Source organism: Chelon labrosus (genome assembly GCF_963514085.1).
Source record: "Chelon labrosus genome assembly, chromosome: 6".
In the NCBI taxonomy this organism is placed as follows: domain Eukaryota; kingdom Metazoa; phylum Chordata; class Actinopteri; order Mugiliformes; family Mugilidae; genus Chelon; species Chelon labrosus.
The window spans coordinates 3,189,536-3,203,534 of NC_140342.1; the positions used below are offsets into that span (position 1 = coordinate 3,189,536).

A 13,999-nucleotide genomic window follows, 5' to 3' on the forward strand; every position below is an offset into this window, starting at 1 on the left:
TAAACATGTCATTTTTTGTCTTTCTGACTGACTTTTCCAACGTTTGCCATCATTAGCACAATATTTTAGTTTCTTGGTTTATGACTACAACTAGTGACACCCCCATCAAACTTGTGTACTTAATGATGAAGAGAGTAAACATTACACATTAGCATGCTAGCATTATTACTGCGGGCAGGTTAGCATTCTGAAATTAGCATTTCAGTTAAGTATAACCTCACAGAGGCTAATTAAAATCAGTGTCTAGACATGGTGTTTGCTTATATTAACACATCTTATACAATATTTAAGTGAAAAATCAAGTCAGTAGTGTAACTAGAACCAGAATTCACTATCAAGCAATTCCATTTTTTGAATCACCACTTGAATGAGGCAGTGATGTATCTGATTTAAGGAGAAAAACTGGAAAAGACTGGAAAGAGGCTGTAGGAAAGAATTGTAGTCAGTTTATTTACCAAGTGTTGGACTGATTTGGTAGTGACACAGTGCTAACCTGTCTCTAACGGGCGACAGCTGTCTCTCAGGGAGGACAGATGGGAGTCATCTGCTGTGACCTTTCATGGCTAAATGTGTATTTGCTTCACTGGCATACATCAAAAGACCCAGTTTGAAGCATAGCTACACCTCTGAAAAGCATTCTTTGTCCATTTCTTTACTTGGGATATAATTCATTAAAGTTTTTATGCTCAGATGCTCTCCGTTCTTCAGTTGCGGTGATTCAGGCTCGGCTGTCCATTATTTGATTCTGTATTACTGGTCTTGATGTTCAGCAGTCCTAGACCAGGCCTGCCAGGGCAGTACCAACTGGGCCCCAGGCGGTACCAGGCCTGGTACAGTCCCCTCCAGCTGAGGCAGCCCAGAGCGCCCCCTATCAGTTGGGTAGGGAACTGAGGGAAATAAGCTAAGAGACAGAGCAGCAGAAAGATCCAGAGGCTGAGCAGGAGAACACAGAAGAGGAAGAGGATCCTCAGAGGGGCATCTGAGAACCCACCCAGACTCAGATAAGGGCCAAACACAGACATTTCCTCTGCCAGCAGCAGGCAGCAAAGACAGAGGAGGAAGACGTCTTCTGAAACTTCATACCCCCTCCACAGCATCCCGGCTTTGAGACAATCTGACTTGCTCTCCCCCTCTTGCAGCACCAGCAGAGGCTGCCCGTTGATCACTTGCGGGCCGTCGTGGAGAGGTTTGTAGCAGCTTCCTGTAGTGTTCTCCAGGAGGTCCAGGAGTTTGCAGAAACCAAGCCACAGTCCTCCAGCGAACCCCAGCCTGGAGAGGTGACGGATGGAGAGAGATAGGGAACGACGGATGGAGAAGGAAAGGAGGAAGACGAAAGAGCCAGCAAAGATGCAGGTCCAGCCCCAACCAGAGCGCAGGAATATCCTGGAACGAGAGATGAGGGTTTTAATGTTAGAGACCGGAGGAGAAAGTAAGTGATGGGAAGGAGAAACCAGTATTAAATGTAGTACTTCATCAGAGCATCAGGGTATATAAGCAGTAGTTTGTTGCTCTTCACTAAGTCTCAAAGTCAGAATCCAACATGTCATATTAAATTACTTCATATACGTAGCATCAGCAATGCAAATATCAAACCCACAGAAACCTATAGACTGCTACCCTCAGCTCTATGGTGAGTGTCTGGGTGGTATCCTTCCTTACTATATGGCAAAGACCCTCCCATTCAGCCACAGATGTGTGCAAGTTAGAGACAGTGCCTTGCTGCTGATTTTTACACATGGCCCACTGTAGTACCAGTAGCCATTATTCCTTGTATTCTTGTGTTTTAAACCTTAAAGGCTTTAATTCATTGCAGATGAATGGCTGTAGAAGACCATGGGATGAGAGCAACCAAGCAGGTGGAGCTGGGGGACAACATTAATTGCACTGAATGTGCAGAAACATTGCAGTAACTGGACTGGTTTTCATTCAAGTAAATGATGCAATTATTTATTTATTTTTTTGCGAGAGATATTCATTTATTAATACATTTATGTTTTAGCATCTTTGTTCAGCAAATTGTTGTCCAGATGAGTGTTTAGCTGCTAAAGAGAGATTTTTTTTCAAGAGTTGGTGGAGACTAAAACAAAGCTACATTAAAAACCACTGAATAATTGACTTGCCTTATTAGGTGGACAGAAATCTGACTCCAAATGTGTTCTCCTATCAGTAGGAGAAGTATAGTGTGTTCATTTATAGTTTAGATTATCAAACACCAAAATAGTTTACCAGGCATCAGTCCATACTGTATTAGCATGCTTAATACATAACACTATTAGACTGTTTGCAACCGGAACACAGCTACTGCCAGGAAGTGGGGACAACTGCAGGAGGGGGACATGTAATTGTGGCAAATTCATGAGTTGGTTCAGGGTCATCATGGGAAACTGAAAGAAATGACCAAGGCTTTTACGTTCTAATGTTGCCAATTTAACACAGATAATAAAACATATTCAGCAGGACATACATCTGTTCTCAACTCGTGACAAACCACACAATTGAATTACTTCCAATTTCCAGGACTCATTTCATTTTTCGTTGGCTTTCTTTGAGCAACGCCCTGGCAGGCTGGAGGCCTGCACTGCTGGAGCTGTGGTGTCTGATGCAGTTAAATGGTACAATTGTAAACAGGAAGTAGTCTCACCTGTACAGGAAGTGGCTTCTCTTGGCAAAGACGCTGTGCGGAGACACCCAAAGGTTCAGTGCAGGACCAAACATCACAATCGCTGACAGCAACAGGTGGAAGTGCTGCCGGAACATGGTGTTACCCAGAAACCTGGCTGCCAGGTTCGTTAGGACCACGAGAATAGTGTTGAGGAACATCTGGACCCAGGACCAAAGCTCTTAGAAGAGTATAAACTAATTTATGAAAGTCACTTGCTGCTTGCTCTGAGTGCAGCAGTGTTTTGTGTAAGTTATCCGCCTCAGACTTAACAGCATTCAGCTGTCTCATGTGATAAAGCTGTAATCCTCTACAGAATGCACTTAACACTAGTAACCGTGCCCTGGCTTGGTTGAAAATAGGAGTAATTCAGCGTCTTATGTATTCCAGACAGAGACAATATTCATGCACACCAATACTGACCAGAATGCAGAAAAAAGTCAATCTAAACAAACTAAACTATATGTTCTAAAGTTTGAGATGAGCTCCATTGGTGCATTGAAATCCAAAGCTGGTTGCGGTGCAGAAAGAATAACTAAGTCCACTGGTGTTAGCTGCAGCCATGCGCACAGAGTCTACCGTATAACATGAATACAGTGACAACTGGCTTCTAGCATTCCACAGACTCCCAAAATGTGCACACCGTGAAATCCAGCCTCTTCAGTCCAGAAGGCATTCTGCTGACTCAGAGCAGCGTATCATGTCTGCTCACAGCTTTTCCTCTCAGTAAAAGCGAATAACCTCTTCTCTGACCTAGTTCAGCAGTTTCTCCTTCCTGATTTCTTTCGGCAGAGTACCTCAGGCTACCTCTGCACTGGTTCTGCAGAAATGCAACGTCCACTGCTGTGAGTCCCCCCAAGACGTCCAACAGTTGTGGCTTCAGAATACTCGAGCCATTTCCTTTGTAACTCTGCCCTTCTCTCCGTCACTGACAGCCATCCTATCCAAGACCCACACATAAAAATACAGAGTTCTCCCCGTCATGTCTCACGGCCTTAAAGGTGTCACATTGCTCCTACTGAGGTGACTGAAGGTTGAATCAATGACACAGATTCCTTGGCGATAAAATGGATAAGACATTGTTTCTGGCTAACTTTACCTTAACACAAAGCACAATTAGAGGATGAGAGGAAGTTGAACAATGCTGACAAGAGCAGTGCTATGAAATAAAAGTTTCATCTGTGTGTCTGTGCTTCTATGTGGGTTCATGTGTATTAATAGCACTAACCTTTGTACTGTATCTGGGTTCAGACTCAGCTGCTGCAGCAGTCTGTCTCTGTCAATCAGTGTGGCAACACACAGTTTATGCACACTTACTGTCTTGTTCAGTTGTGTTTTTTCCCTGACCTTTATGGACAAAAGCAATTGTGTAGTTGACCAACACTTTAACCTTAAATCTGCACATCTACTCCTGCAAAGCTTTTTTTTTATTATACTTTCAACAAATTATCTTACATCATACCAACAAATGTAATGTATCTACATTTCTTGATGCTGTCAGGACATGAAATAATGTACTATATAATACAACTTAAGGTATTTCAGACTAAAACGTTTTATTCTTTCAGGAGGTGCAAAGTTTCTGTGGCCTGCCAGTGGATTGCTTGGTGAGTGAAGAAAAAAACACAGACAGGATAACTGAATAACATTGACCATCTTGTGACAATTCAATGTTCTGTTGGGAAACTTTTGGACCTGGCATTCATGTGGATGTTACGTAGACATGTAGCACCCACCTAGACCAGACCAGACACCCCCACCCCATAGCAATAACACTCCTTGATGGCAGCAGCCATCCCCAGCAGGATGCAGCCTGACACAGACACACACACAAAAACGGTTTAGGAACAACTAAAAAAACATGAAGAACAGCACAAGGTGTTGACCTGGCCTCCAAATTCACTAGATCCCAAACTGATCAAGTATCTGTGGGATGATCCACAGAGGCCCCTCCCCTCAACCCATAGGACCCAAAGGCCCCCACTAACAACATTCTGTTACCAGACACCACAGGACACCCTCAGAAGACCCATGTCCATTCTCTGATGAGTCACAACTGTTTTGGAGTCAAGGTACTCCAAGGTACTGCCAAGTCAGAAAGAATGCACCAAACCTGACTTTAATCATTGCAAATGATGGATGAAGCCCACTGGCTGTTGGAGCAGCAAATGATGCCAAGGTGCTCCAAGCTGAGCTGATAATGCTTTTGAAATGTTGAGTTAGGCCAGGTCAAGCTTCAGCCCGCTCAGTATTGAAAAGTTTAAGAAGTGAGCCTTAAGTTTCTAGCATGTGAATGTGGAGGAGCTTCAAGGAGGCACAGCACCCCGACTGCTGTAGGACTCTTGGCACCATATAATAGTATTTAGTGACATCTGCAGTGATGTCTCACAAAACAAACTGGACTCAGAACTCCTAGAACTCTGGCATGTTCATGAAGAGCTGCCTCTGAAAACAACCAGAAGGCAAACTTTGTGGTCACCAGTGTACAAATATCAGGAAAGCACAGATACATAGTGTTTCTTTGACAACACCAAATTCACTTCCTTTATGTGGATATGTAGCCAGCGCTTTCATATACATGTTTGTCCTTCATTATTTCTTCATAGGTCTGCAGTTGACTCCAAGCGTGGCATTTGCACTTTAAAACTGTTGCTGTGAACCTACATCATGAGTTCAGAGGAGCTCACCGTGGAAGTGAAACAGGTCATCCTCAAGCTGCAAAAACTAAGCAAATCCATCAGAGAGACAAAAAAAAGAAATAAAAAGACCTGGACGTCCACAGAAGACAATGAGGGTGGACGTTTATAGGATCCTTTCCATGGTAAAGAATCTTTTGGACGGGTGAAAATCAGCTGTACCAGAATGACATGAGGAAAAAAGCAGGGAGAAGGCTTGGAATGGCCTGTGATCTGAGGCAGTGTGATGGGTGAGCATGCATAGTTTCCAATGGCACATGGTCTCTACTGTTTATTAATGATGTGACAGAAGACAGGAGCAGATTCAGATTAAGCTAAATCAAGCAAAGCAATAACACAAAGCACACTGTGAAAGCAACACAAGAGTTTTTGATAGTATTGAACTGGATTATACTGCAAAGCAGTCACAGAGAGAGACCCATGAACAACCGGCAAGTAAACAAGCAAGTAACAACAAGTAAAGATGGCTGTAGTAAAGTCTGATGCTCTTGGGTTTCAGACTTCAGCCATGAATTGCCCCAAAATTATTGTGGATAAACAATTAAAAATGCACTTTATTTATTATTATGTAACTTGTCAAATTAAATGAGCATATTGATGATTGCAATTAAACATTTTCTTAGACTTGAATAAGCAATATAATGGGTCACCTGCTGAAAGGGTACCTGAAAGCTTAAAAGACCGGTTGGCTGAAGTAGTTACCTAAACATAATAAACTGACCGAAAAGGCTAAATATAATGTATAATTAACACATTTAAAACATGGACAGGAGGTTGAATTGTTGTATTTCTTTCTACAATATCTGAGGTTTTAACTTCTATGTAACGAGCCCTGAGACAACATGCTATGCTGTGATGTGTCACTATAGGCAATAAGCAAACCTGAAATGAATTGAACATGATGAGACAAAGTGTCTTTAGGTGTCCTATAGTTCATCTGACACTGTTGTTGTATATTTCAGGAAGTAGTTATGGCCAGATGGTGTTAAAGGTTGTTGAAAAGATAATAAATAGAAGCCCTGTTCATTTGTTAAACTGAGACGTTGTAGAACTCTGGGTGCTGTATCCCGATGGCCAAACTTGGTAAAGTTAAGTGACTGTAAGGATCATTAAATGGCAATTCAGATTTTAGCTCTAGTGTGGTTCTGATCAATCTTTAGCACCTCCAAGAGCAAGACTGGTGTCTTAGCTCATACCGTAGGGCACCACTTGGTTTCTGCAGTGCTGCTGACATCTGCAGGCACTGAGGTGACACAATGCCTTGTGAGGCCAAACAGAACAAGACTATGGGGAACAAGTGGGTAATAACTGGATATTTTAGAAGAAGAATAGATAAAAAATTAATTCTAAAATATGTGGTATTTTGTCGATAAAGATCATATAAATAGAGCAAGTTACAGTATGCTTGCAAAATTGCAAACAAAAACAAAAAAACAACAAAAAACAAAACAACAGCTCGACACTGGAAGTTCAATCCATGCATATAAAATATAAGACTCAATATAATTCCAAAATGACAACAGACGTACTCACCAGTGCAGCAATATATACCTGGTGTAGAAAACTCAAACAAAATGCGTATAAATCTAGGAAATGTCAGGGATAATTTTGGATTTGGCTCTATACCTGCTATTACAGGTAACAGTTATACTGCTACGTGGTTCATCCACTTGCATCATACTGTAAATCACCAGCTGTATTAAAAAGTATTACCACTATTTGTGAGAAGTTGTGTGTTGGCTTGAACCCAGACACACAAAACAGTGTCCCGTTACCCGTTTTGACACATGCTTTTACTCATATTAGCTCTTAATTAACAAGCTGCAGTCTTTCAGATTATAAAGGGATGCTTTGGATATTTGCAGCCAATATACAGACAGAAGAAATATACTAAACCCGGATGTTTTGTGTCAGGATAGACTGCAGAAATACTGCCATCCTGTGGATGGACTGTGACATTACAGTCTATGGACATAACACATAACTCCAGAGGGGAGGGGGCTAACAATCCTGAACAGTTTAATGTGAGGATTTATGGTGTATATTAAATCATTCCCTAGTCTAAATATAATCTTAATTGAAGAATCTTCACTTTCTGGAGACTTACCATAACCCTAACCATATCAGAAAAGACAAAGGAACATCTGTGGGTGCTCACATGACAAGGGTCTGTATCAAACCAGATACTCACCTCAAATTGGAGGAATCTGTTTTGATCCCATTACAAGCTGGGGGTCATCAGAAGTCTATAACACCAAGCACAGACCAAGAACAGAGCAGTCAAAAACACAAAAAGATATCCAAGAACAGACAGACAGGAAAATGACAACAAGAGGAGACATAACATCATTCCCTATGTCGCTGGAGTATCTAAGAAACTCAAGATGATTTTCTATAAACACTGAATTCCCATTTCCAGTCAAGCCCAGTAATACACGGAGGCAGAAACTTGTTCACGCCAAGGATGTCCAGGAAAAACAGAGAAATGTACACTGCTCAAAAAAACTAAAGGAACACTTTTTAATCAGAGCAGAGCATTGAGTCAGTTAAACTTCTCAGTTACTGATCTGTAGTTAAGTAGCAGAGGGGGTTGGTAATCAGTTTGGACACTTTGGTGTTCATGAAATGAACAGGTTTTACAGGTGGAGGCCACTGACGTGTTTCCCTCTTCATCTTTTCTGACTGTGTTTCTCTAGTTTTGCATTTAGCTGAGGTCAGTGTCGCTACTGGTAGCATGAGGCGATACTTGGTCCCCACAGAGGTTGGTAGGGCTGGCTCCACCAGCCCTACAAAATGACCTCCAGCAGGCCACTGGTGTTAATGTCTCTGACCAAACAATCAGAAATAGCCTTCATGAGGGGGAATTCACGGCCCGGCTTCCTCTAGTGGGCCCTGTGTTCACTGCCTGTTACCGTGGATCTCAACTGGTAATTGAGACTATGGAGGCAGTTCCTGGAGGATGAAGGAATTGATACCATTGACTGGCCCCCACATTTGCCTGACATAAATCCAAAAGAACACCCTTGGGATGCTATGTCTCGGTCCATCCGATGTCACCAGTTTGTACCTTAGACTGTCCAGGAGCTCAGTGATGCCCTGGTCCAGATCTGGGAGGAGATAACCCAGGTATCTCAGTAGGAACATGACGTTGTCAGGCATGCATACAAGGACGTGAGGGCCATACAAACTACTGAGTACCATTTTGAGATGCTTCCGTATGATTTCAGCAAGGTGGACAAGCCTGCTGCATCATTCTTTAACTTTGATTTGTGGGATCTTTGAATTCAGCCTTCTGCAGGTTGATCATTTTCATTTCCATCAAACGATGTGGCATCCTTTCATTCCTAACACATTACCCAGTCCATTTAAGTATAGCTATTCAGCATGATTTCTTTCCCATTGACATCTGATGTGTTTTCAAAGTTCTTTCATATTTTTAGCAGTGTACTTTATGCAGTTCAGGTTCCTTGACTTCTCCTCACCCCTGCTGTGTCTCCAGCTGCTGCTGATTACCTGCTCCTCTCTAATGTGTCGTAACTGTGTCTCACTGTCTCCCTGCCTGCTTGTGTACATTTTTGCCTTGTCTAAACCACTCGGCCAGATGGTTGTTCTCCTCGTGTGACATGCTCCAGCTTCCCTAGTGTTTGACCTTGCCTGTTTTTGACTACATTTTATGAGTTGTTTGGTACGCTGACAGATCATCTGTGTACCAAACCACTTAAAAAAGGAAAAAAGGCCATGCATTTGAGTGTAGCCTATTCTACCATTTTTCCACAGAAAAAACAGGGAGGTGGACTGAGATATAATTTTTCTTAAATTTACAACAGTCTTAACAAGTTTCACCCCGATTCACACTTTAAGACTGTAGTCTCTGGACTTTAATGGGTTGTTAGAGTACCATTCACTGGAGAAGGAAAACAGGTCAAGATCAGATCAAGACAGATTCCTAAGATGAATATCTGGTTGTTAACAGACCCTAGTCATGTGAGTTTCAGGTGGGCATCAACGGAACCAACAGATGTTCCTAATAAAACCTCCCCAAAAGTCATTTAGAATCAAAGACTCTACCTGGATAAAAATGTCCAGTATTTCAGATCTGTTAACCCTAATGCTAACCATATACCATGACTTGGATGATTGAGAACCTTTACAGACAACCCTAAATATAATTGATACTACCTAAACTCTAACCCTAACTTTTCATTTGATCAAGTCTTTACTTTATAAATAATGATTTACCTTATGGGGACTTTCTTTCTCCCCCAAAGCGAAATGTCTCTCTGAAATATGACTGTCTAAATGCCTTCACAGTGTGAGAAACACACACAGCACTGTTGTCTAGGGTCTGCTGTTATCTTTGGTGTTGGAGTGTGTGGTGATGTCAAGATGCCAAGATCTAAAGAGCTCTCTAAGGCCCTAAAAAGGTCTATCAGACTGAAAAGGGTTTTTAAAAGGAACTCCTACCAGCTGATTCAGCCCAATATCTGAGAGTTTAGTTCAAACATTTTAATCACAGGATTTGCTGGTTACTGTCAGTCTTAAAGTGCATTGGTCTAGAATCCGAAAGAGATTGTTGAAAAGTTACAGTGTGGGGCTGCTGTCATGCTGCTTCAAGGACTGGATGGGATGCAATGATTGATTCAACTATGAATTCTGCATCATATCAGTGTTGTAGTGATAATGTGAGGCCATCTGTCGGAAAGTTGAAGATGGTCCAGAAGTGGACCTTTCAACAGCATAAAAGCACACTAACAATGGAAAGGAATCACAAAGTTAACACCCAGATTTATGACTTGCTGTGACTGTAGCAGTTTGTTGTAAGGAGTCATGGTGTGATGGTGGAAACTACAGGAAGTGATAAAACCATCATGTAGGACTGCAGCCGCAGGAGTACTTATGGCTTGAGTGGCATCAAACTAACATACACAAGGTATAATGATATCTAAAGATGCTAATTGTTGCACATCGTGTGCTTTCGTGTGTCTTAAAGGGAATAAAAACAAGCCTTGGTTTGATTAATGGCTGAATAGGAGTCATCCTCATAAAATTATGAACAGATTCTCTGAGTCACTGCCAGCAGATGATCAGATCAGAAGGTCCCTGATCAAGAACAACTTGGGAGATGGACTCATTTATCTCTGTTCTTTGAAAACATTACTTCACAAAAACAGCATGTACTACTAAAATTAAAACTGCAAAGAGTCAAACAACCAAACAATGAGCTTAGACAATGAAATTACATTACTGAACAAATCATCAGATTGTATGGAAATTTTATTGGAATGCTGATACCATTCCAAAGATCAGGTCCCGACTGTGCTCTATTCATACAGTATTACTCATATATGCAGATAAACCTCTCATTGCTGTCTTGCAAACAAATATCAACTACTACACTTTTTGTGCTAATATTTTGGAAGGTCTACTGTGCAAAATGATATGGTTATCAGTGTCCTTCATGCCTGTTTTCTGATTTAGCTCTTATAATTGAATTTAATATAATTTAAATGAAACAGGTTTTAGTGCACATAGTCACCACCTCCCCCTGTGCAGATCCTTTAAATGGGCTATCTGTGTGGCATCCAGGCGGTCAGATGAACTGTCAGCTGTAGAATCTTGCCTCTAATCTTCCATAAAACACTGACTGACAACACAAACAGCTGCCTGCCTGATTTCACTGCTCTGTCCTGCTGCTGAAAATGTTCCAAAGCAAAGAGCCAGAAAGGAAGGACACTGCTGGGCGTGCTGGAGCCCTCATGTTCATTCCCACCAAAAGACAAAAATACAGTATGATTCAGTGTTTCTATTGACTGAGCTCTGACTAGTATGGGGACACTTACATTGCAGCTATAGTCCTAACAATATCCCAATAATTTACTCCCAGGATTGTTACAGAAAAAATAGTCCCTCATAGGGACATCTCAGTGGCTTCCATTTGTAATTTTCATCACAATTTATCCATACTCAGTATCATGAGTGCACTATGAGGCTCTCTGTGTCTGAAATATACAAGACTGGAAATAAACATGAGTTATTGGTCTTTGTATGGTTGTGTTTATTTTCTCCCCATGACCATCTCAAACATGGAGCATTTATCTCCCCAGCTGCTATCAGGCTGGAAATGCCACTGATAGCATGGCTAGTAAACAGTCCCTAACATACTCCGCGTGATCTATTTATGCAACAGAGGGTGGTGGGACCAGGCGAGGTATCAAACAAAGAGTCTATTAATATCTATGATACCCAGAGTATTAATAAAGTGCCACATGCTTAATACCAAAATGATGAGAGAACAATAGTGAAGGCAATTTTCAATGCCTAGAGTATTTTAATCTTACTCTTAGTCTACTTGTTACTGGAAAGACTGCTTTCCAGCAACAACTTAGAAAGTAACTGGTGGACTATTGTGTTTACTACATGCCCTTACTATGAAAGTGACAATAGGATGTTTGAGTAGCCCATACTGCTGGGGCTCCTCCTCCTATCTTCTATACTGTTTTGTGTCAATACATCTACAGATACGGCCATATATTTTTGGGCACAGACCATTGTTCTTAAAACCATATCAGCTGTTTACCAAACCAGGTTCAAATTACAGTTATATAATGAATACAGGCTTCAAGTCCAAAGTTTCAGCTTTAAGTTAAGCATATTCACATCCACACACCAGAAAAGTGTGTGAAGGTGTTTTACACTCAATCCCGTATTCTCAGGATCTTAAATGTAATTACACAAATTAACATAATAATAGTTTATTTTTTAAGGTTTCTGAGAGTCTGGAACCCATGGACATCACCAAAGAATAGGTTCCTCCTTGTAATTCCAGGTCTTTACTGCAGCTACCTTCAGTTCTTGTTTGCCTTCAGCAAGTGAAATGCATCCTCGATCAGGTTGGCATCAGTTTAGCGGACGATATATTTAAGCGGACAATATATTTCTAAACACGTCATCATTCATCTTGCAGCTTCTCTCACATCATCTATAAACACAAGTGACAACACAGTAGATGTTTACAGAAGCCATGCGCTAGCCACCGTGTCTAGCTGATGATGTTGTATACGTCGCATCATGAGCCCCTCCAAGCCTTCTCCATACTTTTTCTTTCATTCTGGTACCTTGAATAGTAATGTGACTACCTCTTTAGAGTGTTCCTTGGTGTTGTGAGTTCACAGTAACAGTTTCCAAATGCAAACGTCACACTGCAGTCAACTGCAGACCATTTACCTGTTTAATTAATGATGAAATAATGCAAGCATTTCCACATATGTCCATTAAATAGCCTTTAAGTCAAGGGTCCAGTCATACTTGAGGGTTAGGGTTAGGGTTAGGACTACATATGGCTGTAATTCTTGCAGCTTTCCTCCAGTTTGAATGCGAATACATTTCATCTTCTTTTCCTTTCAGCTGTTCCCTTCAGGGGTCACCACAGCAAATGATCTCCTCTGATCTTGCCCTATCCTCTGTATCCTCTTCTCTCACACCATCCACCTTCATGTCCTCCTTCACTACACCCAGAAACCTCCTCTTCGGTCTGTCTCTAGACCCCCTGCCTGGCAGCTCTAACCTCAGCATCCTTCGATCAGTATATTCACTGTCCCTCCTCTGAACATGTCCAAACCATCTCAACCTGGCCTCTCTACTCTTATCTCAGCTGTCCCTCTAATGTACTCATTCCTGATCCTATCCATCCTGGTCACGCCCAGAGAAAACCTCAACATCTTCAGCTCTGCTACCTCCAGCTGTTTCTCTTCCTGAAAGCCACTGTCTCTAAATCATACAACATCGCTGGTCTCACCACTGTCCTGTAAACCTTTCCTTTCATTCTTGCTGCTACTCTTTTATCACACCTTTCTCCACCCATTCATCCTGCCTGCATATGCCTGTTCACCTCTTTTCCACCCTCCCCATTGCTCTGGACCGTTGACCCTAAATACTTAAAATACTGCACCTTCTGTACCTCTGCTCCCTGTAACCTTACCATTCCACTCTCGTTCACACACATGTATTCAGTCTTGCTTCAGCTAACCTTCATTCCTCTTCTGTCCGGAGCAAACTTCCACCTCTCTAGATTTTCCTCCGCATGCTCCCTGCTGTTGCTACAGATCACAATGTCGCCTGCAAACATCAGAGTCCATGGAGATTGCTGCCTGACCTCATCTGTCGGCCTGTCCATCACCACAACAAACAAAACGGGGTTCAGAGCCTTTCCTTAATGCAATCCCTCCTTCACCATGAACTCCTCTGTCGCACCTACAGCACACCTCACCACTGTCTTTCTGCTCTCATACATATCCAGCACCACTCCAACATGCTTCTCTGTCACTCCAGACTTCCTCAAACAATATCATAGCTCCTCTCTTGTTACCCTGTCATGCGCTTTCTCTAGATCTACAGAGACACAATGCAGTTCGTTCTGCCCTTCTCTGTACTTCTCCATCAGCATTCTCAAGGCAAACATTGCATCTGCAGAGCTCTTTCTTGGCATGAAACCATGCTGCTGCTCACATATATTCACCTCTCTCTTACTCTTTCGCACATCTTCATTGTATGGCTCATCAGCTTGATACCTCTGGAGTTTCCAGAACTGTGCACATAACCCTTGTTCTTGATGTTCTTGTCTGGCCAAAACACTCCTCCTCCATTC

At 42.0% G+C, this 13,999-nt stretch overlaps 1 protein-coding gene across 1 annotated transcript; it reads right to left on the reverse strand.

Annotated features, from left to right (window-relative positions):
• Positions 1 to 319: 319 nt before the first annotated feature.
• fitm1l (fat storage inducing transmembrane protein 1, like) lies at positions 320 to 3,721 on the reverse strand. The gene is made up of 2 exons (XM_084546094.1): positions 2,642 to 3,721; positions 320 to 1,383 (listed from the first exon to the last, which is right to left on the reverse strand). The coding sequence occupies exons 1-2, from the start codon at positions 2,818 to 2,820 to the stop codon at positions 705 to 707; spliced, it is 858 nt and encodes a 285-aa protein (XP_084402220.1). The 5' UTR covers positions 2,821 to 3,721; the 3' UTR covers positions 320 to 704.
• Between the last annotated feature and the right edge of the window lie 10,278 nt (positions 3,722 to 13,999).